The 22,702-nt window shown below is 52.2% G+C and overlaps 3 protein-coding genes across 9 annotated transcripts; 2 read left to right on the top strand and 1 right to left on the bottom strand.

Moving 5' to 3' along the window:
- Positions 1 to 4,451: 4,451 nt before the first annotated feature.
- Positions 4,452 to 14,481, top strand: mmp11a (matrix metallopeptidase 11a). Of its 3 annotated transcripts, none has more exons than XM_055511853.1 (8): positions 4,452 to 4,915; positions 9,870 to 10,048; positions 10,963 to 11,106; positions 11,484 to 11,617; positions 11,776 to 12,041; positions 12,447 to 12,651; positions 12,918 to 13,178; positions 13,267 to 14,481. In XM_055511853.1, the coding sequence occupies exons 1-8, from the start codon at positions 4,907 to 4,909 to the stop codon at positions 13,383 to 13,385; spliced, it is 1,317 nt and encodes a 438-aa protein (XP_055367828.1). In that variant the 5' UTR covers positions 4,452 to 4,906; the 3' UTR covers positions 13,386 to 14,481. The 3 variants fall into 3 exon arrangements, with proteins under 3 accessions (XP_055367828.1, XP_029019516.1, XP_055367827.1); XM_029163683.3 differs by lacking the exon at positions 4,452 to 4,915 and adding an exon at positions 4,944 to 5,252; XM_055511852.1 differs by lacking the exon at positions 4,452 to 4,915 and adding an exon at positions 6,790 to 6,977.
- Positions 14,482 to 15,253: 772 nt separating this feature from the next.
- On the top strand, positions 15,254 to 18,551 carry derl3 (derlin 3). 4 transcript variants are annotated; one of them, XM_029163799.3, is made up of 8 exons: positions 15,254 to 15,521; positions 16,065 to 16,130; positions 16,221 to 16,294; positions 16,372 to 16,465; positions 17,325 to 17,520; positions 17,596 to 17,686; positions 17,755 to 17,905; positions 18,412 to 18,551. In XM_029163799.3, the coding sequence occupies exons 1-7, from the start codon at positions 15,432 to 15,434 to the stop codon at positions 17,855 to 17,857; spliced, it is 714 nt and encodes a 237-aa protein (XP_029019632.1). In that variant the 5' UTR covers positions 15,254 to 15,431; the 3' UTR covers positions 17,858 to 17,905; positions 18,412 to 18,551. The 4 variants fall into 4 exon arrangements, with proteins under 4 accessions (XP_029019632.1, XP_040928386.1, XP_040928385.1 ...); XM_041072452.2 differs by having other exon boundaries at positions 17,325 to 17,686; XM_041072451.2 differs by having other exon boundaries at positions 16,065 to 16,294.
- Positions 18,552 to 18,677: 126 nt separating this feature from the next.
- On the bottom strand, positions 18,678 to 22,562 carry smarcb1a (SWI/SNF related, matrix associated, actin dependent regulator of chromatin, subfamily b, member 1a). Of its 2 annotated transcripts, XM_029163798.3 has the most exons (10): positions 22,405 to 22,562; positions 21,582 to 21,693; positions 21,303 to 21,432; positions 20,937 to 21,074; positions 20,617 to 20,744; positions 20,346 to 20,512; positions 20,056 to 20,246; positions 19,340 to 19,471; positions 19,013 to 19,097; positions 18,678 to 18,883 (listed from the first exon to the last, which is right to left on the bottom strand). In XM_029163798.3, the coding sequence occupies exons 1-9, from the start codon at positions 22,486 to 22,488 to the stop codon at positions 19,058 to 19,060; spliced, it is 1,122 nt and encodes a 373-aa protein (XP_029019631.1). In that variant the 5' UTR covers positions 22,489 to 22,562; the 3' UTR covers positions 18,678 to 18,883; positions 19,013 to 19,057. The 2 variants fall into 2 exon arrangements, with proteins under 2 accessions (XP_029019631.1, XP_029019628.1); XM_029163795.3 differs by having other exon boundaries at positions 18,678 to 19,097.
- Between the last annotated feature and the right edge of the window lie 140 nt (positions 22,563 to 22,702).

The raw sequence follows: 22,702 nt of genomic DNA, 5'->3' as shown, positions 1-22,702 counted from the left end.
GGATGGTCCCGGAGGCTGGACCGAGAGGCTGGAACCAAAGGATAGAACCAGAGGCTCGACCCAGAGGCTGGATCCAGGTTCTGGAACCAAAGGCTGGACCCAGAGGCTGGAACCTTAGGCTGGAACCAAAGGCTGGATCCAGAGGCTGTAACCAGAGGCTGGACCCAGAGGCTGGAACGAGAGGCTGGACCCAGAGGCTGGAACCAGAGGCTGGAACCAGAGGCTGGACTCAGAGCATAGAACCAGAGGCTGGAACCAGAGGCTGGACCCAGGGGCTGGAACCAAAAGCTGGACCCAGAGGCTGGAACCAGAGGCTGGAACCAAAGGCTGGACCCAGAGGCTGGAACCAGAGGCTGGACCCAGAGGCTGGACCCAGAGGCTGGAACCAAAGGCTGGACCCAGAGGCTGGAACCAAAGGCTGGACCCAGAAGATCGAAACAGAGGCTGGACCCAGAGGATGGACCCAGAGGCTGGAACCAGAAGCTGAACCCAGAGGCTGGATCCAGAGTCTGGACCCAGAGGATGGACCCAGAGTCTGAACCCAGGGGATGGACCCAAAGGCTGGAACCAGAGGCTGAAACCAGAGGCTGGAACCAGAGGCTGGAACCAAAGGCTGGAACCAGAGGCTGAACCCAGAAGATCGAACCAGAGGCTGGACCCAGAAGATCGAAGCAGAGGCTGGAACCAGAGGCTGGACTCAGAGGCTGGAACCAAAGGATAGAACCAGAGGCTGGACCCAGAAGATCGAACCAGGGGCTGGATCCAGAGTCTGGACCCAGAGGATGGACCCAGAGTCTGAACCCAGAGGATGGACCCAAAGGCTGGAACCAGAGGCTGGAACCAGAGGCTGGAACCAAAGGCTGGATCCAGAGGTCTGGAACCAAAGGCTGGAACCAGAGGCTGGAACCAAAGGCTGGAACCAGAGGCTGGAACCAAAGGCTGGAACCGGAGGCTGGAACCAAAGGCTGGAATCAGAGGCTTGAACCAGAGGCTGGACCCAGAGGCTGGAACCAAAGGCTGGACCCAGAGGCTGGAACCAGAGGCTGGACCCAGAGGCTGGAACCAAAGGCTGGAACCAGAGGCTGGAACCAGAGGCTGGAACCAGAGGCTGGAACCAGAGGCTGGAACCAAAGGCTGGAACCAGAGGCTGAACCCAGAAGATCGAACCAGAGGCTGGACCCAGAAGATCGAAGCAGAGGCTGGAACCAGAGGCTGGACCCAGGGGCTGGAACCAAAAGCTGGACCCAGAGGCTGGAACCAGAGGCTGGAACCACAGGCTGGACCCAGAGGCTGGAACCAGAGGCTGGACCCAGAGGCTGGACCCAGAGGCTGGAACCAAAGGCTGGACCCAGAGGCTGGAACCAAAGGCTGGACCCAGAAGATCGAAACAGAGGCTGGACCCAGAGGATGGACCCAGAGGCTGGAACCAGAAGCTGAACCCAGAGGCTGGATCCAGAGTCTGGACCCAGAGGATGGACCCAGAGTCTGAACCCAGGGGATGGACCCAAAGGCTGGAACCAGAGGCTGAAACCAGAGGCTGGAACCAGAGGCTGGAACCAAAGGCTGGAACCAGAGGCTGAACCCAGAAGATCGAACCAGAGGCTGGACCCAGAAGATCGAAGCAGAGGCTGGAACCAGAGGCTGGACTCAGAGGCTGGAACCAAAGGATAGAACCAGAGGCTGGACCCAGAAGATCGAACCAGAGGCTGGATCCAGAGTCTGGACCCAGAGGATGGACCCAGAGTCTGAACCCAGGGGATGGACCCAAAGGCTGGAACCAGAGGCTGGAACCAGAGGCTGGAACCAGAGGCTGGAACCAAAGGCTGGAACCAGAGGCTGAACCCAGAAGATCGAACCAGAGGCTGGACCCAAAAGATCGAAGCAGAGGCTGGAACCAGAGGCTGGACCCAGAGGCTGGAACCAAAGGCTGGAACCAGAGGCTGGAACCAGAAGCTGAACCCAGAGGCTGGATCCAGAGTCTGGACCCAGAGGATGGACCCAGAGTCTGAACCCAGAGGATGGACCCAAAGGCTGGAACCAGAGGCTGGAACCAGAGGCTGGAACCAAAGGCTGGATCCAGAGGTCTGGAACCAAAGGCTGGAACCAGAGGCTGGAACCAAAGGCTGGAACCAGAGGCTGGAACCAAAGGCTGGAACCGGAGGCTGGAACCAAAGGCTGGAATCAGAGGCTTGAACCAGAGGCTGGACCCAGAGGCTGGAACCAAAGGCTGGACCCAGAGGCTGGAACCAGAGGCTGGACCCAGAGGCTGGAACCAAAGGCTGGAACCAGAGGCTGGAACCAAAGGATAGAACCAGAGGCTGGACCCAGAAGATCAAACCAGAGGCTGGACCCAGAAGATCGAACCAGAGGCTGGGCCCAGAGGCTGAACCCAAAGGCTGGACCCAGAAGATCGAACCAGAGGCTGGACTCAGAGCATAGAACCAGAGGCTGGACCCAGAGGCTGGAACCAGAGGCTGGACCCAGAGGCTGAAACCAGAGGATGGAACCAGAGGCTGGACCCAGAGGCTGGAACCAGAGGATGGAACCAGAGGCTGGAACCATAGGCTGGACCCAGAGGCTGGAACCAGAGGCTGAAACCAGAGGCTGGACCCAGGGTCTGGAACCAAAGGCTGGACCCAGAGGCTGGAACCAGAGGCTGGAACCAAAGGCTGGATCCAGAGGCTGTAACCAGAGGCTGGACCCAGAGGCTGGAACCAGAGGCTGGACCCAGAGGCTGGAACCAAAGGCTGGACCCAGAGGCTGGAACCAGAGGCTGGAACCAGAGGCTGGACCCAAAAGCTAGACCCAGAGGCTGGAACCAGAGGCTGGAACCAGAGGCTGGAACCATAGGCTGGACCCAGAGGCTGGAACCAGAGGCTGAAACCAGAGGCTGGACCCAGGGTCTGGAACCAAAGGCTGGACCCAGAGGCTGGAACTAGAGGCTGGAACCAGAGGCTGGACTCAGAGCATAGAACCAGAGGCTGGACCCAGAAGATCGAACCAAAGGCTGGACCCAGAGGATGGACCCAGGGTCTGGAACCAAAGGTTGGACCCAGAGGCTGGAACCAGAGGCTGGAACCAAAGGCTGGATCCAGAGGCTGTAACCAGAGGCTGGACCCAGAGGCTGGAACCAGAGGCTGGACCCAGAGGCTGGACCGAGAGGCTGGAACCAAAGGATAGAACCAGAGGCTCGACCCAGAGGCTGGACCCAGGGTCTGGAACCAAAGGCTGGACCCAGGGGCTGGAACCAGAGGCTGGATCCAGAGGCTGTAACCAGAGGCTGGACCCAAAGGCTGGAACCAGAGGCTGGACCCAGAGGCTGGAACCAAAGGCTGGATCCAGAGGCTGTAACCAGAGGCTGGACCCAAAGGCTGGAACCAGAGGCTGGACCCAGAGGCTGGAACCAAAGGCTGGACCCAGAGCATAGAACCAGAGGCTGGAACCAGAGGCTGGACCCAGGGGCTGGAACCAAAAGCTGGACCCAGAGGCTGGAACCAGAGGCTGGAACCAAAGGCTGGACCCAGAGGCTGGAACCAGAGGCTGGACCCAGAGGCTGGACCCAGAGGCTGGAACCAAAGGATGGACCCAGAGGCTGGAACCAAAGGCTGGACCCAGAAGATCGAACCAGAGGCTGGACCCAGAGGTTGGACCCAGAGGCTGGAACCAGAAGCTGAACCCAGAGGCTGGATCCAGAGTCTGGACCCAGAGGATGGACCCAGAGTCTGAACCCAGAGGATGGACCCAAAGGCTGGAACCAGAGGCTGGAACCAGAGGCTGGAACCAAAGGCTGGAACCAGAGGCTGGACCCAGAAGATCGAACCAGAGGCTGGACCCAGAAGATCGAACCAGAGGCTGAAACCAGAGGCTGGACCCAGGGTCTGGAACCAAAGGCTGGACCCAGAGGCTGGACCCAGGGTCTGGAACCAAAGGCTGGACCCAGAGGCTGGAACCAGAGGCTGGAACCAAAGGCTGGATCCAGAGGCTGGAACCAGAGGCTGGAACCAAAGGCTGGATCCAGAGGCTGTAACCAGAGGCTGGACCCAGAGGCTGGAACCAGAGGCTGGACCCAGAGGCTGGAACCAAAGGCTGGACCCAGAGGCTGGAACCAGAGGCTGGAGCCAGAGGCTGGACTCAGAGCATAGAACCAGAGGCTGGACCCAGAGGCTGGAACCAGAGGCTGGACCCGAAAGCTAGACCCAGAGGCTGGAACCAGAGGCTGGAACCAGAGGCTGGAACCATAGGCTGGACCCAGAGGCTGGAACCAGAGGCTGAAACCAGAGGCTGGACCCAGGGTCTGGAACCAAAGGCTGGACCCAGAGGATGGACCCAGAGGCTGGAACCAGAAGCTGAACCCAGAGGCTGGATCCAGAGTCTGGACCCAGAGTCTGGACCCAGAGGATGGACCCAGAGTCTGGACCCAGAGTCTGGACCCAGAGGCTGGACCCAGAGGCTGGACCCGAGCGGTGCCGTGGAAGCTCTGGTTCTAATCGGCCTCCACATCTGAGAGCACTAAGATTAATTGCAGCCTGGGCCCAGAAATGAGCGGTGTCACTTTCCTTCGCAGCCTTTTCCTGCTGCTCTCTTTCATTTCAGACCTTCGCGTTTGCAGCCAATCACATTTTATTAGAGGCCTTGTTCTCGTGTGCCAGCGAAGCCTGAACGCCATCAGACGGGCGCCGCTGAATTCCTCTGTGCTCGCGGTGTTTGTAATTACACAAATGATCTCGAAGTGAGTCAGAGCAGAAACCTGCTGCGGCTGCGGTTCCGGCATTTCATCTCACAGCTGCGACACAAATCACCAGAGTCCCGCACAAAGCAAGAGGAGCAGGAGTTACAGCACAGGCACAAACATCCCCCACGTAAATAACAACACGTGACGTCACGGTGTCCCTCTGCAGGTCTGGAGATGTTGGGGGTAAATGCTGTTCATGCTTCTCAGCTCTTTTAAACAAAGCCACGGGCGCCTGCGGCTCCGGGCCATCGGCAGAGAAAGGGTTAAGAGTCACATGGTGGCGGGTGGTATTATCAGCTCTGGGTTGTAAAGAAAAAAAGTTTGTGCAGGAAAAAAAGCGAAGCACACAAAGAAATCCGAGTGTATTTAAAGGGAACCCGCTCCGGCACCGCACACGTCTGCGCCGTGCGCCAACGCGGAGCCGAGGATGCGGACGCTGGTCGTGTGCTGCTGCGTCTTTGCGCTGCAATGCGCACTTTGTCTTCCACTGCGGGACTCCGGCAGGTACAAAGCGGCGGCGGTGAGTCCAGTTTACACCTTCACTTGTTGCAAAGCTGAATGAAGGGGGAGAAACGTTCTTGTGCTTCAGGTGGGAACTTTGCGGTTTTGGCGCAGAGCGACTCGCTTTGCTCTACAAAACTCGTGTATTTTGAAGTAATGTGCGGTGTCGCCTCGCGGCTCCACACCCCCTGAACACACACCGCGCGCACACGCTCGCGCACAGCTGTTTGGTTTAGTGCGCAGAACGATCCAAAACAAGCAGCGTGGAGAATGAGCGCGGATGCCTCCATCCTCCTCGCGCGCACAGCGTCCTCGGAATCATCGGAACCGATGTCACTAATGTTGTAATTAAGAAAACAGCCACTTTGCGCGGGCGCAGCAGCTGATGCGTCAGCGCAATGAGGCCGCGAGCTGCTGTTACTTTGAACAAATGACTATCATCACTATTGATTTTGTGCGTGTTCAGCAGCGGCGGTGGCTCCGCTGCTCCACGTGCGGGACGACGGCTGAGCCGCGTAGCTCGTAGCTGATCTGTGGGGAGAGAAAGGGCAAACACGCAGAGTCCCGTGTCTGCGGCAGGAAGCTGTAATAACAGGTCTGAGAGGCATTTTGTCAACAACACCATAAAAGAGCAGCTCGTGCACACGGAGCCGTCACCACGGCGTCAGCGGGACCCTCCGCCGGACGGGGCAGCGCCTCGGGTTAAACCGAGCCAGGCCGTATTTACGCTGCCGAGCGTGTCCTGTTTACAGGCGGGCAGAGGAATGGGCCCATCAGCACAACAAGCAGGCAGCTCCCATAAACAGCACTACTCAGCGGGGCCACAGTCAGTGCCCAGGCCAGCGTCTGCGGCGTCTGCGGCGTCTGCGGCGTCTGCAGCGTCTGCGGCGTCTGCAGCTGTTCCGCTGCTGTTCCACAGCGTCCGCGGCGCCTGCAGCATCTGCGGTGTCTGCAGCATCTGCGGCGTCTGCGGCGTCTGCGGCGTCTGCGGCATCTGCGACGTCTGCAACGTCTGCGGCGTCTGCAGCGTCTGCGGCGTCTGCAGCTGTTCCGCTGCTGTTCCACAGCGTCCGCGGCGCCTGCGGCATCTGCAGCATCTGCAGCATCTGCGGCGTCTGCGGCGTCTGCGGCATCTGCGACGTCTGCAACGTCTGCGGCGTCTGCAGCTGTTCCACTGCTGTTCCACAGCGTCCGCGGCGCCTGCGGCATCTGCGGTGTCTGCAGTATCTGCAGCATCTGCGGCGTCTGCGGCGTCTGCGGCGTCTGCGGCATCTGCGACGTCTGCAACGTCTGCGGCGTCTGCAGCTGTTCCACTGCTGTTCCACAGCGTCCGCGGCGCCTGCGGCATCTGCGGTGTCTGCAGCATCTGCAGCATCTGCAGCATCTGCAGCATCTGCGGCGTCTGCGGCGTCTGCGGCGTCTGCGGCATCTGCGACGTCTGCAACGTCTGCGGCGTCTGCAGCTGTTCCACTGCTGTTCCACAGCGTCCGCGGCGCCTGCGGCATCTGCGGTGTCTGCAGCATCAGACCAGTGCAGAAAATGAGGGCAGTCAGACATAGGACGGAGCCATCGGGTCTGGAGCCCTGAAGCAACAGGAGCCACAGACCGGGAAGAGACGCAGACGTCCAGGAGCTGAACTGAAGCAGGTGAAGACCGGCGTCGGGACCTCGTGCCTCTGGTACCAGCTCCATCACAACAACCTGCATCCATGTTCACATCTCAGGAGGTGGAGACCCGACGAGAGGTCAGCGCACAGACAGACAGAATCAGGCAGGAAGGGCCTGGTCTGATCTGGGATCAGTTGTCAGTGAACTGGTTTATTGATCTGTGAGCAGACGTCCTGTTGTGTCTCTGCAGGTTCATAACATGAGAACTGTTTCTCTGTGGTTATCAGAGCTGTGTCACACCTGCGACCACGGCCTTGTTATGTCTGTTACAGGGAAACCTAATCTGCGGTTGTGTGGGTTTGCTCCCGCCGTTGGCTGAGGAGCGATCGCAGGCCTGGACAGGCCCAGTGCCTGAGCAGCAGAACCAGGCTCAGGCTCAGGTTCAAGCTCAGCCCGGTTCTGAGCGGCTGGTCGGTGGGTTCCCGTCCGGCAGCTGTGACCCACGTCTGCCTCGGGGGAGGAGGGAGCAGCACCCTGCGGACCCGCCCGGACCGGACTCTGGGATCAACGACACACTGGTTCCTGTTCCCCAACGTAAACGAAAACAACCAAGCTGTTCTACCCAGTGGAACCAGTAAAGTCCCAGTAGGCAGTCGCCTCTGAGCCGGTCTGACGTCTCAGCAGCTTTTTGTTACAGCACAGATAAGAAATTGAAGCCCAGATGGTTTTTATCAGCTGACGGCTGCTTCTGGTTTAAAGGCTAGAGGGAAAATAACAAGTTATTTCTAAGCGGCGTCATAAATCTTCTGGACTCACGCAGCTCGTGTTCCTGCTGCGACCCGGTTCTGTCGGTTCCTAGTGGGGACGTTCACTGACCTTCTGCAGGACTTAGTTTGTAATTTCCTTCTACAGTTATTTCTTTCCCACTGGCCTCATTCAAAGCACATGTTGTGTGGTGTGAAGCTTTCTGCTCCGTCAGGAAACAAATTGGTCTCTTCATTTGACAAATCGTCCACAGAACGACTTCAGCTCACACTGTTTCTACTTTAATCAGGATGCAGTGGTTCTGAAACGCGGTCTCGGGTCTCGTGACCTTCCACCACCAGTGACAGGAAACCTGACACTGGTGTCGCTGACCTTTGACACCTGGTCTGCACCTCGCAGGCCCTCGTGTCTCTGCAGTGGTTGACGATCGAGCGTCTCGGTGAGAAGAACCGGAACCACCAACCACAGACGTGTGAGCCTGTGAGTCATGGGGCCTTCAGGGTCCACCGGGTCCGGGCCGGTACCGTCCCGTGTTCTGGCTTTGATGCTGATGCCGGCTGGACGCCGGTTTCTGCCTCTGCTGCTCGGCTCGTTCTCCCTAAAGGCCACGATCGGATCCTCGGCGCTGATGTGTTCGTACTTGTAACGGACCCCCCCGCCAGCAGCATGAAGAATGATCCGCGAGGCCGTCGGGTGCTGGGGAATTTCTCGTCTCTTTGCTGACTTCTGCACTCTCAGCAGAACGTGACAGACTAATTGTCCTGAGGCTTTTTCCCTCCACCGTCGTCACGCCGTCTCCTGACAGGATTTCCATTGTTTGGCCTGAAGTTACATGTGCTCACATGAGCAGAGCCACAAAACATCTGTCTCTGCGGCTGCTTCACAGACCTGGACTCATCTGTGGAGGAAAACAAATCTTTTTCTGCAGATTTTTAATAAGCGAGCGAAACTGTTTGAAACGGTGATAAAACCAATCTGTGACAAACGCTTCCTTCCTCTGAGCGATGGAGCACTGACTGCTGACACGAGAGCTGCACCAGCCCATGGCCGGCCAGGATTCCAGAATTTCAAGATTCCAGAATTCCAAGATTCCAGGACTCCAGGATTCCAGGACTCCAGGAGGCCAGGATTCCAGGAGGCAAGGACTCCAGGATTCCAGGAGGCCAGGATTCCAGGATTAGAGGACTCCAGGATTCCAGGAGGCCAGGACTCCAGGAGGCCAGGACTCCAGGAGGCCAGGACTCCAGGAGGCCAGGACTCCAGGAGGCCAGGACTCCAGGAGGCCAGGAGGCCAGGATTCCAGGATTAGAGGACTCCAGGACTCCAGGATTCCAGGAGGCCAGGACTCCAGGAGGCCAGGAGGCCAGGATTCCAGGACTCCAGGAGGCCAGGACTCCAGGAGGCCAGGATTCCAGGACTCCAGGAGGCCAGGATTCCAGCCAGGCCGCTGCCGCTCCTCCGTGGCCTCAGCCACGATGAGGTGACTGCTAGTGCAAACAGAGGCAGACCCTCCCGGCAGATCTGCTTGGCACCTGGTTGCTGAGCCCGGCCGGGCCGGAGCAGAAGCCTCCACAGTGTAAACAAACCAAAACAAACCAAAGCCCAACAAGACGAGGTGCGTTCCTCTGGGGATTGGTCTGCTTGGTTCGACAACAGTAACAAAGCGTTTGTGCAGCTGACGGAGAGACGCCTGCTCCACCGTCGCTGGCTTTCTGCAGGCAGGAGCACATTCCTCGAGTCCTGCTGGGTTTTTATCCCCCAACTAACGGCGACGGCTGGAGTCCTGCAGAGGCTGCAGCAGCCTGTTCATGGGCAGGTTCAGGTTCAGGCTCTGCTCTTGAAGCCTTCACGTTCATTCCTACACACTTTATTGTCTCATCCGCCATTGTCCCTTTGTTTCTGGTGAGAGTTGCAGCAGGTTTTAAGCAATGAATTTACAGTTGTAATGATTCTGGGCGGACTCGAGACCAGAGATCCGCATGGTGCTCAGAGATGGTGGTGGTCTTTGGATGGTGAAGGGAAGCCATCGCTCTGATAAGGGCTCTTCCCACAGGTTTGTTTAAACAGCAGGACCTGCTACTGAAGCTGCTGCTGGGCTTTGGTTTAGTCGCATGATGGGACAGGAAATGAGCAGAGCCATTTCCTGCCTGATAATGGGACTGAATCTGGGTCACAGTATTTGGTTCCTCGTGAGGCAGACTCATACAGTCGGCTCTTTTTCTCACTCTGCTTTGTTTTCCTAAAACGCTGTTGTGTTGTTGCAGGTCTCTGAGAAGAAGAAAGCCAAGGAGCTGGTGAAGGAGGCAGCTTTGTCCAGCGCCCCCCACACATGGACCCGGCCTCGCTGTGGCGTCCCGGACTACCCGGCCCAGACCAAGCGCCAGCGCCAGCGCCGCTTCGTCCTGTATGGAGGACGCATGGACAGGACGGACCTGACCTACAGGTACCGGGCTCGGACCGGCCCGCAGCTACTCCTGGGCCCGGTTATATGAGTTGGTAATAATAAGAGTGGAGGCTCTCACCTCCTCTGCTCTGGGTTCTTAGATGAACAATCGGGTTCTGTGTCTGTCAGACTTAAACAGTCATGGTGTCACACAACTATTTCTGAGGGGTTTTAGATGGGCTGAGGTTCTGGTCCCAGGTGGGAGAAGCCAACCCACTCTTTTATGGCTGGATCCTGCAGTGTGACCTTTCTAATGGTTCATTTGTTTGTTATGTTCTGGTAGAACCGATCCTGGTGCGGTGACCCGTTCAAGCTCAGTGACAACGTCATGTTTAGAAAGCTGTTTGTTCAACACACCTGTGAACTTTGCACTGAGGAAAGTCCCTTTGAGCAAACAGCTAATTGTACTAATAGCTGCTGCTGTTCCACTGATCTGAGATCTGCAGCATTTCCTGCAGTTTAGATGGTCGTAGTACGTTGTGAAACCTATAAATAAGCAGAGATGCTTGTTTATGACACAGTAGTAATAAAATGACTGAATGAATCTGAATGAGGGCGGAGGCATCATAAAGCGTTTGTTTTTTGTGCAGAGGCGTCAGGACACGTTTCACCTTCCTGCACCTCTCGCTAATTAAAATGCTTGATCTGGATGAACAAACGCAGCTTAAATCGCAGCTTGTGGTGTTGGCTTCACCTCAGCGGGACGTTTGCGCCTGCAAGTGGCGACGTGCAGCCAGACGGAGACGCGCGAACGTGCTTTGACAGCGCTCGGGTGCAACCACTGACTCCAGTCTGTGCACTCACTGTGAAGCACAGGTTTGCTGCTTAGCTCAGCTAGCATCGACCTGAGCTCCGGCTCAGAGTCTGACAGGTGGAACACGAGGCGGAGCGTGATCGGCGTCGCTGTGTTTCAGGATCATCCGCTTCCCCTGGCAGATGGGCCGGGACCAGGTCCGCAGGGTCTTTGGAGAGGCGCTGAAGATCTGGAGCGACGTGACCCCGCTCACCTTCACCGAGGTCCACGGGGGGAAGGCCGACATCCGCATCGACTTCACCAGGTGGGAGGGGCCGAACCCAGTGAGTCACTGTGTCAATCACGCATCATGATTCATGGCTCCTCTGAGGCAGAGATGAAACAAGCTTCTCCTTTGGCTCTGAGGATTTTACAGATGTCTCAGCTCAGGTTATTAACTGTAGCACACGATGAGCGAACGGACTGCAGGACCGACGTGGTTCTATTGGTTGGTTCCTGTTGGTCCAGCTCATGTTCCTGAGCGTCACTTCGGGCTGGACCGCACCGGTTCAGAACACAGAACGAGCTGCCGTTTTATTAGGGACGTGTGTCATGGCTCCTTAAAGCTGTTTTTCCCCGTTTGACTCACGCCGTTGGAGCGTTTCCCCGTCGCTGCTGCCGCTCACCGCTGTTTGCCTGCAGGTACTGGCACGGGGACAACCTGCCCTTCGACGGCCCGGGTGGGATTCTGGCTCACGCCTTCTTCCCGAAGACGCACCGACAGGGCGACGTGCACTTTGACTACGACGAGGCGTGGACGCTGGGAAACCACATGGGTGAGTGTGAGTGTGAGCGGAGGGCGGCGCTGCAGCGGCGCTGCCTGACGCAGGTGCGGCTCCGCCTCTGCAGCCTCCAGGTGGAGTGGCGTCGAGTCAGAACCATCTCCTCCGCTTTGAAGCTGCAGTGAGTCAGCTGTGCTGGGCTCTGCCCGCAGGCACAGACCTTCTCCAGGTTGCAGCCCATGAGTTCGGGCACGTTCTGGGCCTGCAGCACTCGCGGGTTCCTGGGGCCGTCATGTCGGCCTACTACGCCTTCTCCTACCCGCTGAGGCTGAGCAGTGATGACAAGCAGGGCATCCAATACCTGTACGGAGCCAATCCACAGGTCCCGCCCACGCCGCCGCCACCGCCACCGCCGCCGCCCACCCGGCCTCCGGCTCCGCCTCCATCCAACCCAGAGACCAACGAGATCGTCCCTCACGTGAGTGTTATGTGCTGCGTGAGGTACGTGAAGCAGGACTCCTCAGGTCATTCATCTTCCCGGTCCATATTAGTGACCTGGTTGATGAGGAACAAACAGCTGTGCACAGATGAGCAGGAAGCATTTTACAGTCACACACTGCAGACGCTGGTCCAGCTCCAGCTCCCTGTCATACGTTAGAGTCGGTCACATGGAAAACAAAGCCTCAGACAGAAGGCTGGTTTCATGGGGTGTCTGCATTCAGGCCGGCACCACATCACACATGACGGTGAATCATTCTTAGTCCCATTAAAGTCTGCACTGGGCCTCCTTCAGCTCTGAAGCTGCTTCATTATGTGCAGCAGCTCATCAGCGTCAGGTGACGTGTGCTGCCTGTGGGAATGAAGCGTGCTCTGTCTCCCTCAGCCCGACGCCTGCTACACAGACTTCGATGCCGTGTCCATGATCCGGGGGGAGCTGTTCTTCTTCAGGTCGGGCTACGTGTGGCGGATCCGGGACGGGCGCCTGGAGAGCGGGTACCCGGCGCTGGCGTCCCGACACTGGAAGGGGATTCCCGACAACATCGACGCCGCCTTTGAAGACAATTCAGGGAATATTTGGTTCTTTCAAGGTGAGCAGCGGAGACGCTTCAGCCGCTGGTTTGTGGTTTGAGGTTTGTGGTCTGATGTGAGCAGAGATAATTGTGCAGATCTGCAGAAAGTACGGTCTCCTTTTAGGAGGTGGAACGATGCTCGGCACAGACGAGGCCGGGCTTGTCCTCAGCAGCAGGCAAACGTTTGCAGTGTAGTTCTCTTTGCATGAGTGTCGCTTCAGCCTCAAAACAGGCTGAGAGCTGGTGCTCTGACGCATGAGGGCGTGTGACCTCCCTCTGTGCAGGTGACAACTACTGGCTGTTCGACGCCGAGCGGCGGATCAGGGGCCCTGAGCCCCTCGGGGCTCTGGGTCTGTCTGTGTCCAGGATCCAGGCGGCGCTGCGCTGGGGCCACAACCCCAACTACACCACCTACTTCTTCAAGTCCGGCAGCTACTGGAGGTTCAGCCCCAGCGAGAACCGCGTGGAGTCCTCGTACCCGCGCAGCATGCGCGACTGGAGCGGCGCCCCCGACGACGTGGACGCGGCCTTCAGGGACGTCTACGGTAAGACCCGGCCCGGCCCGGCCCGGCCCGGCCCAACATCTGATGTGATCTGTGCTGTGTGACGCCACCTGACACACGTCTGCCTCAGGCTACGCTCACCTGGTCCGGGGACGGCAGTACTGGAAGTTCGACCCGGTGGAGATGAACTCTCTGGAGGGATACCCGCGCTACGTCGGCGTGGATTTTTTTGGCTGTAGAAACGTGTGAGTCTTCAGGCCGGAGAGGTTTTTAATGAAGAGGAGCTTTTGGAACCAAACTGTTCATAACTCAGATTCAGGAGATGAGAACCACCTTTAGCCTGTTAATGCTTTACTTCATTACTCAGATCAGTTGCATCTTTCTCAGGAAAACCTTGTGGTGTTCTCCTGTGCAGCTACACTCATATTTATTTTGCACTTTGCCAGCGTGAAGCCCAGGTCTGGGCTTTGCATTAGTCACGTGTGACATATGTGAACGACACCGTCCTCACCTCCTTCGTTTGAGCCTCACTCACAGACGGTCGGCTCCACGTTCCATCCTCAGGTGTTTGAAGAGTGGCATCAAACCTCAGCAGAGGCAGGAGACTTGACCGGGTCACGCGTGGTGTTGACTTGAAGCAGAACTCCGGCTCATGTCGTCACGTCTGGTTTTTATGATCATACTGAAAATGCACATAAGCAGTGGATGGATTTGCTGTGAAAATACATTTATGCTCCTTACTGTGAGTCAAAGGCAAAACATCCAAGTTTTCAAGAATGAGATGTTCTCTGTTTTTTGTAAACAAGCATTCTTTCAGTGACTTTAAGGAACCAGACATGATTCAGAAGAGCTCAGGTCTTAGTGTCACTCTCCTAACGCTGTGGGGTGAAGCTTCCACCCACGTCCTGCTGCCATCTAGAGGTCGGAGACACACAACGCCCTGGTGCTGCGTTCAGGTTCACACATTCAGGGTCAGTCAGTCAGAAAGACGAACCTGTTAAATGGAAAACCTAGATGAAGCTTGTGGCAAGGGTGGAAAATAACTTAGTAACGTACAAGTGTAACCTTCAGGTACCTGGAACATTTTCTACTCATGGTTTTTGATAAATCAGAACAAATCTGCAGATGTTTGTATCTGAGCAGCGTGTAGTTTAAAGATAATGATATTAGCCAATAGAATCGAGTTCATGTTGTATTTTTTATCTGTATTATTGTCTTTTTTTAGTGACTAATTGATTAAATCACCTGTAAAATTAGTTGATGAACTACATTTGAAAGTTGTACTAAATCTAAACTAACACCACGTATCAAAACAGCTTAACACTAAACTGCTGTTGAATAATTAGCATTTCATCCTGTTGTTATTGTAACATTTAAAGGTTTTAATCCTGATGTTTTACACGAGCAGCTCCTTCATTTCGTGGAGCTGTAGACGTTATCTCAGTAAATAGATGAGATAAATCCATGAATGAAACCGTGCAGCAGAGAGCAGACCTCGTCCTCTCATCTTCCTCTCGATACATACTCAGCTACATAGAATCCATCCCTATTCCCGTCCAGCTCACTGATCCATCAGTATTACTTCATGCAGCCTGAGCTGTGACACTTCTGGACGCTGGAACCTTGCAGAGGTTTCCTCCTTTCTTCTTCTGGTTGGTCCGTGTCGTGACCTCTCGGTGGGTTGGGACCCGTAGGTGAGAACCTCTGTTCCAGGTGATCTGTCATTTCTCTGTAGTCGTGTTCATTGTTGGTTCTTCAGTGCAGGACGCTGAGGAGTCACTTTTCATCATCAAGCTTCTTGCAGTTTCTTTCCTGTTGTTTCTTGAATCATTTCTACAAGTTATTTCAAGTATTAATCCCTGAACTGCTTCAAAATGTATTTATACACAAATGGGGTAAAAGTTTGTGTCATTCATGTTTCATTACTCGTTCGTAGCTTGTATTCATACAGTGAACTGTTTGAACTGCATATTGTTTTCTTTCCAATAAATCCATAACCTTTTTTTAACAAGCTGCTGCATGTGGAGATTTAGACTAGTTTACCTTCTCTTTACATTTTATTCACAATTTCAAGTTTTGTGCATAAAAAAATATTTAAAAACACACATGGATATAAAATAGGAATTATAATGAATACTTATGTGGCCAGTAACATCTTGAGGGCTTCATAGCGTGGGCCTGACGGTGTTAATTGACTGGGCCGTCTGATTGGCTGGTGGAGTGCGGTGGGCGGGGCCTGTGCTGTTCATCCGGAGGGTCAGTCGTGTTGACAGGGAGGCAGCAGCAGCAGCAGCGATGGCTTCCAGCCTGAGGCAGGAGTACTTTCAGATCCCTGTGGTGACTCGAGCGTATACGACGGCCTGCGTCCTCACCACCGCCGCCGTGGTAAGAACAGCAGCACTGACCAGGGTGAGAGCAGACAGAGGTTTGCTTAGAGCAGACTACAACCTCACTGACTCTGACCTCAGGCCAACTGGTGCTGTAGAACCTGGTGATTGAACTGAACTAGAATCCATTCTAGGTGATCTGGAAAGATCAATTAAATAAAGACTCCAGCGACCTGGAGATGGATGGCTTAAAAACAGCTGATGCTAGCCACACAAACACTTAATCACCGGATCTATTACTTTTTAATTTAGTTCTGCATCTGAACAGTAAATGATGTGGTTGAATGAAAACCCTGTTCCACCTGGAGGAGATGTCATGTTTGTTTAAGGTAAAGACGTTGGTCTTATTTTTACCTTAAGAACTGCAGCAGCTGATGTTTCCTGAGCCTAAATGTGAAGAAAGTTCAGTTCTGGATGAATCAAGTTGCTTTTAAGTTCATTTAAAAAATCATTGTAGTTATTCCAAATGCGACCAAACGCCTTCAGAACGCTGCTTGTCCTGGACTGTGTCCTGTTCATTAATGCCATGCTGTAACTTTAGCACCTGGAGGTCGTCACTCCGTCCCAGCTCCACTTCAACCCAGACCTCATCATCACAAGGTGCCAGGTAACTGCTCCAGTGTCACTAAACTCAGGAAAGGCAGAGGTCAGAGGTCGGAGGTGGTGGTTGACGTCTCTGTTCACGTCTCTCTCTCAGATATGGCGTCTGATAACCAGCTTCCTCTTCTTTGGTTCTCTAGGATTCAGTTTCTTGTTCAACATCATCTTTCTGTATCTTTTTCAAGAGTAACCTGCTCTTTCGTAAAAAACTCCCTCCACTTCAGTTACTGAGTCCTTAACGTGCTAAGCTATCGTTATTGTCGGATGCTGGAGGAGGGATCCTTCAGGGGCAGAACTGCAGACTTCGTGTTCATGTTGCTGTTCGGAGGAGTCGTCATCACTGTATCCTTCAGATGTTGAAGGACATGTTTTAACCCGAGTGCTGAGTCAGTCATTAGCTTCTGGTCGTGTGAGTAGGACAGGAAGCAGTTTAACCGGCAGCAGGTTACAACAAATCCACACATCGGCCGGATCGGACCACGCGCCGCTTTCACATGCATCGCTGAGCCGTGAGCCCTGCTCAGGGGCTAAGACCCGCTGTTCCTTCCTCTCTGGTCAGTGTTAGAACACTGTACGTGTCTGTTTAGCCATGCTCAGCCTTTAGCAGCCACATTCCAGGTGAATGATGCTCCTCTGTTCATCACAAACGTCCCTCTGGGCGTTGTGTGCAGCTTTACGCCTTCTTCCTAAAGCTGTGTCATGTTCCGTGACCAGGTTATGATGTAGATATTTAAAGGCTACCTGACCTTTATATTAGAGGGTGTAGCATCAGCTAAACGTGCTTCACACATGTCACTGTTTGCAGAGTCAGTGAGTTCTAAACATGTGGTCCAATGATGAGCTGTGACCCATCACTGTGTCTAGAAATGATGTTACTCAACACTAGACTGAAAGAATTTCAGTCTTTCGCCATCAGTGGTTTATAATATGGTGTAAAGCTTCAGGGACTGAGGGCGCAGTCGCTCAGCAGCCGTGAGGAAACCCAACGCTACTAAATGATGTTCCCCAACACAAACACACTGTTCTCTGCTCAAGACAGGGTTCTAAAAAGGAACGAAAACAACAGCAAGAGGGAGAAGTGACACATCGGTCACGTCCGGCCTGTTCTCTTTTGAAGGACTTGCTGTATTCATCTAGAGCAGGTGTGGTGGTTATACGGATGTGAGTGGATGCAGCAGTTGCTCTTAACCTGACGCTGCAGCTGTTCGGCGTGGTGGCCAACGTCTTCTTCCTCGGCCAGGCCTTCATCATCATGCTGGTGTACGTGTGGAGCAGACGTCACCCGCTCACACGCATCTACTTCTTGGGTCTCCTGAGCTTCCAGGCCCCGTTTCTCCCCTGGCTGCTCATGGGATTTTCGCTGCTGCTCGGAAACTCCATCGTGGTCGACCTGCTAGGTCTGAAACCAAAACTACCGGTAACTGTGTGTTTTAACCAATCCATCCCACATAACGAGTTGCTTCCTTCCTCAGGCATCAGTGTTGGTCACATGTACTACTTCTTAGAAGATGTGTTTCCGAACCGGGCTGGAGGAAGAAAGCTGCTGAGGACACCTGACCTCCTGTGAGAACCAGATCACAGCAGCAGCTCACAGGTTACATCAGGAAGCTTAGGTCCCGTTCTCTCTGCAGGCACGTCGTGTTTGACCAACTGGACAACACAGATGAGAGAAGGCTTCCGCTGGAGGAGCAGCAGGACGGGGAGCTGCAACAGGACGAGGGGCCACACAACTAAGAGTGAGAGTATCAGCTAACACGACTTCTGAGCGTCACTCATGTTTGTGTAAGTCTCTCACATTTGCATTGATGCAGATTCACATAAATAATTAAAACGTTTGGTAGCACAGACACACGCAGGGGAGACAGGAAGTGGGAAACAAAAAGGGACACAAGTTATTACAAACCTAAATGTTCAAACTCAGGCAAACACTGAGCGTGAACACGTTCACTGGTGGAACCAAGAGACAATTGCATCACAATAACATTGTACCTTACTGAAATTTAAAAATGACTGCAATGTAACTTCGTTGTGTGTGAATGTGTGGACATCAAGCTGAACCAGGAAACATCAGCTTGTGCTACTAGACCAGGATTGAACTGATTGTTTAGGCCCCTTCTCATTTTCCATCCGCTGCCTGAACACAAATCATAAGGAACATTGGCGTTGGGACTATTCAATTCAACATGCTGCCTTTGGTTAAAACAATTTCAAAATGTGGGGTGAGGCTCGTGTTAAACAGTGTTCACCAACGAACTTCAGAACTTCTTCTGTTTGTGATTTGTCAACAGTGCGGGGAGGAGCAGGAGTGAGGACTGACCCAGGACGGGTTCACAAACATCCCATCAGCTTGTCTGCTCACTCTGCACTTTCACCCATTGTGGGTTAAACACCAGGCACCAAATGGAAACTGCTTAGTACAACAACACTGCAAACAACTCTCAGCAGGACCACACAACAAAACACAGACTGGATCCAGGGTGAGACAGGCCATCACCAGCAGAAACGTTATCATTAACTTAATGTAATAATGCACAACAAAAGCTGATCAGCAAACCAAGGTTTCACTTTTTTTATTTTGTAAGAATCAATAAAATGTACAAAAAGACAACAAAAACAAGATAACAATATATTATCTGAGACTGGTTGTGTATTTTTCCCTCCACTGGGATGTGGTAACAGAGTCAGTGGTCAAATTGAGAGCAGCTCCTCCAGGCAGGGGGTCAGAGGGGAAACACGAAGCGGGGACATTTTCTACCAGGGCTTGACAGAACAATTCAAATAAAATTCAAAATGAGCACGTGTACGGCAAACAGAAGACCCGATCGGACGTCCGGCGCGTGACAGGGGACGTCTTTGCTGCCGATGTTGTGAACCGCGACTGCGCCATACCTTAGTGAGACGAGCACCGTTCTTGCAGGTGGTGCATGGAGGCATCTACCAGGCAGGTGCTGTGTTTGCCAGTCGCCTCATTCGCCTGTGGCGTAAACAGAGCATTTTAAACCAATCTGCTGCTTTTGGCACAAACTCCAGTTAACAAACAAATGCAGAAACCAGAGCTCAAGAACTTAACACGCACTTTCTGTTCTTCAAATCAAACTAAAGAAACTGAAATGTGAACCAGTATTAGTAATTAGTTTGTTTAAGGTCAAGAACATTTCAACCTGATAATCTAAGTAAAGGCTCCTGAATTCTTCTGGAGGTCAAGCCCACACTCACCTTGTATTTCTGTCCTGGTCTCTGATCTTCTTCTCCATCTCTGCGTCCGTCAGGGTCTCCAGCAGGGGGCACCACTGGTCAGCATCACCCGTGTTTCTAATCGCTATCTCCACTGTGGGCAGTGGGTTCTCACTGCAAGATACAAAGAGGGTTATAGGTTTGAGCAGATACAAGAACATGAAAACTTTACTCAAAGCTTCATTAAGTAATCTGTTTTAATGTTATAATTAACTCATTAATTAAGAAGCCGAGTATCAGAAGACGAGTCAGGAGGACTGGTAAATGAAATAAATACTTCCACTGAAAATGAATTTAAAAGGAAGGGTTACTTCTTCCACACAAGACTTCCAACTGGTAGACAGCTGCTAGAAAATCAAAAAAACCTAGCACTTGACATCATGGGACCATCAAACTCAGACAGACAAACTGTCTGCAACATTTCACCCAAAGACGCATCAGAGCAGCAGCAGCAAACACCACACAAAGCTATAATTAATCTTGTCCAACCTCTGTCTGGATGTAAAGCATAAAAAGGGAGAGAGAGATAGATTACAATATTGCTCCCATGTTGAATCAACATATTGACATGGTCTACAGAAGAAAAGTCAAAGGTCACAGTTGCCACATTAGTTGTTTGTTCTTGTTCGGTTATGACTTCTGGCTGGAGTGCTTGTGCCACCAGCTGTTTTTCCCCACTGAATGTCATGGAGCAGTACCTGAAGGCGTATGTCCTCTGGTGCCAGCTCAGCTGACCGCGGATGCTGTAGGCGATGGTGGTGACAAACTCCCCACCCAGGCCAAGCTCGGAGCAAAGCTTAAGTGCAAACTTCTCTGGAGAGTTCTCCCTCTCAGACATGTCCCACTCAAACTGGTCCACCAGAGAGATATTTCCAACATGGATGTTCAACTGGAGAACAAAACAATTTCATCAATTGGAAAAAACTGAACAAACTTTATTTAGACACTATTTTCACTGTGCTGAATGAAGAGAGTTGTAGAGCATCACCTTGATGATGACCCTCTGGTCCGTCTGGTCCTCCAGGATGCTGTCCGTTGGATAGGACTCGATCTGCTGTCGGATCGCAGAGGCAATAGCAGGGACGAAAGCCAGTGGGTTGAGGTCCAGGTCGTCACAGAGAATCTCAGCAAACATCTCTGGCGTCATCAACTTTTCTGATCAAGGGAAGCACAGAACAAATGTACTGAACAAATCACCTGATCTGTTTAAGGCCACAAAGTCTGCTTTATACCGAACTATACTTTTTGTATGTTGTTACCATTCATGTTCCAGGTGAAAGCATCTCTGAGCTTCTGTCCTTCAATCTCCATGTCCAGACGGATTGGAACCAGCACCTCTGACTGGGTGGCATTTTCGTGGATCACTGCTGGATCGTGGTCATCAAAGCTGCAAAACACAAACAAACATACATTGTGGAATCAGTCAGAATAAGTCCATTATACAATATGTTAACTTTTAAGCTTTAGAGTACATGCAGTATGCTGTCTGCTGTGCTTTAATTTGTGTTTCAGCTTTACAAATTGTATAAATTAATGCTTTTCACATTTCCAGAAACCAGTACAGGATCTTTTTGCTCACCACAGTGGAAAGGTCCTCTTCTTGTCACGGCCCAGTCGGCTGCGATTGATGGTGGTGGAACAGGGCACTGCATCCAGGTGGTGAGAACTGTTGGGCAGTGTGGGAACCCACTGACTGTTCCTCTTTGCTTTTTGTTCCCTGATGACGAAGCAAAATACTCAGAAACTTACCATATAAATTCAGATGTATAGGCACAGTATTAAAGACAAATAATTAAAAGGAATATATAACCATTTGTCACAGAAAAATGTTTTCTAAATAAAAAAATTTTGAAAGCAGCAGGGTCAACATTACAGGTTTAAATTCTTTTACTGATGTCCTGTCTGAACAATGGTTCTACAAACGACTGAAGTAGATGGACTGTACCTGAGGTAGGCTGGTGGCTCAGTGCTGATAGATACAGCTTTGTACTTCTCATCATTTCCTTCAAGAATCTCCTCGACCTCAGAAGCCTTCAGCAAAGTCACACTGGTGGCAAGTTGAGTGTAACCGTGATCTAAATAACAAGAACAACACAAATATCTACAGTCACTTGCAAAACAATGCTTTAAACACAGGCAAACTAAAGTAAATTACTTAAGTCCTTTATATATCCTCTTATGAAGTAACTCCATAACGATGCATTTGTGAACACACTTCACTGACCATGTGACGACTCCACTATCTTCTTCCGTTCTTCTACAGAAGCCAGTTTTCTCCATAATGACGGGTACCTTTTATACAGGGAACCTCTGAACATGCGTAGGTAGTTTCCCACCTGAATACAGAAACAAAAACACATCTTTGAAACACCAAGATGAAAAGAAGGTTGGCCTTTATTGAATTATTTTCCTCTGAATTGAGCTCAATACCTATGGATTCTTGTGTTATATAACGGGGGAGTTTTGACAATGACAAATAGATCAAACATTCACCGGTTTTGGGTAATAAACAGCGGAAATGTGAATAAACACTACATGTAAGAGCATAAGTACACAAGTATTGTTATGATTTTATAGTGTGCAGTGTACGTTTGCACAGAGCCGCAGTTAGTCAAAAGAACCCGGAGAACACAAAACACTTACGAAGCAATTCTTCCCAGGTTAAAATGTATAAACTGACTAAAAGTATGTAGTTTGTTGAGGAAAGCGCAGGATAAACAACGTTAGCGCAGAAGCTAGGTAGCCTAATTGCAAGCTAGCTTATACGACCACAAAAGGGGTCACCCTCTGTAAAAGCATCTATTCCCATCAATACTCACTTTGTCTCATCATAGAACGGATCAATGTGTTCAGCTTTCACAATTTTACTCTTACCAACAAAATAAATAAATGAATGAGGCTCGGTCGGCTGCCTTTACACTCTGTTAGCATCGTTAGCCTAAGAGCTAGCTGCTCATCGCTAGCGTACACAGTCACATTTAAAAACGTCCGTTACCAAATATGTAAGAGGTTAATACTAATGTTTGTCGTTAGGGCGAAAGACTTACCTCCGACCCGATCATATAAAAGTCGCCATCGTCCTCCAACTGAAATTTAACCGGTTTTTGTCCAAACGTCTTGCTAAGCGCCATACTGATGTGAAATAACAAAGCCCTATAGTACTGCGCAGGCGCCAACGAAAGGCACGAAAAGTCGCTTGGAGATGACGCATCACTAATCGTTAAATGAATATTTAAATTTTGTGAAAGAAAAAGAAATGGAACTTTTTTTTTTTAAATCTTGTGGATAATAAAATGATTATATACACATTTATTCCAAAACAGCTGGTTTATTATTATTTAAGAT

This window comes from Betta splendens, chromosome 9 (assembly GCF_900634795.4).
Source record: "Betta splendens chromosome 9, fBetSpl5.4, whole genome shotgun sequence".
Lineage (NCBI taxonomy): Eukaryota > Metazoa > Chordata > Actinopteri > Anabantiformes > Osphronemidae > Betta > Betta splendens.
This window is presented reverse-complemented; position numbering and strand designations above follow the sequence as displayed.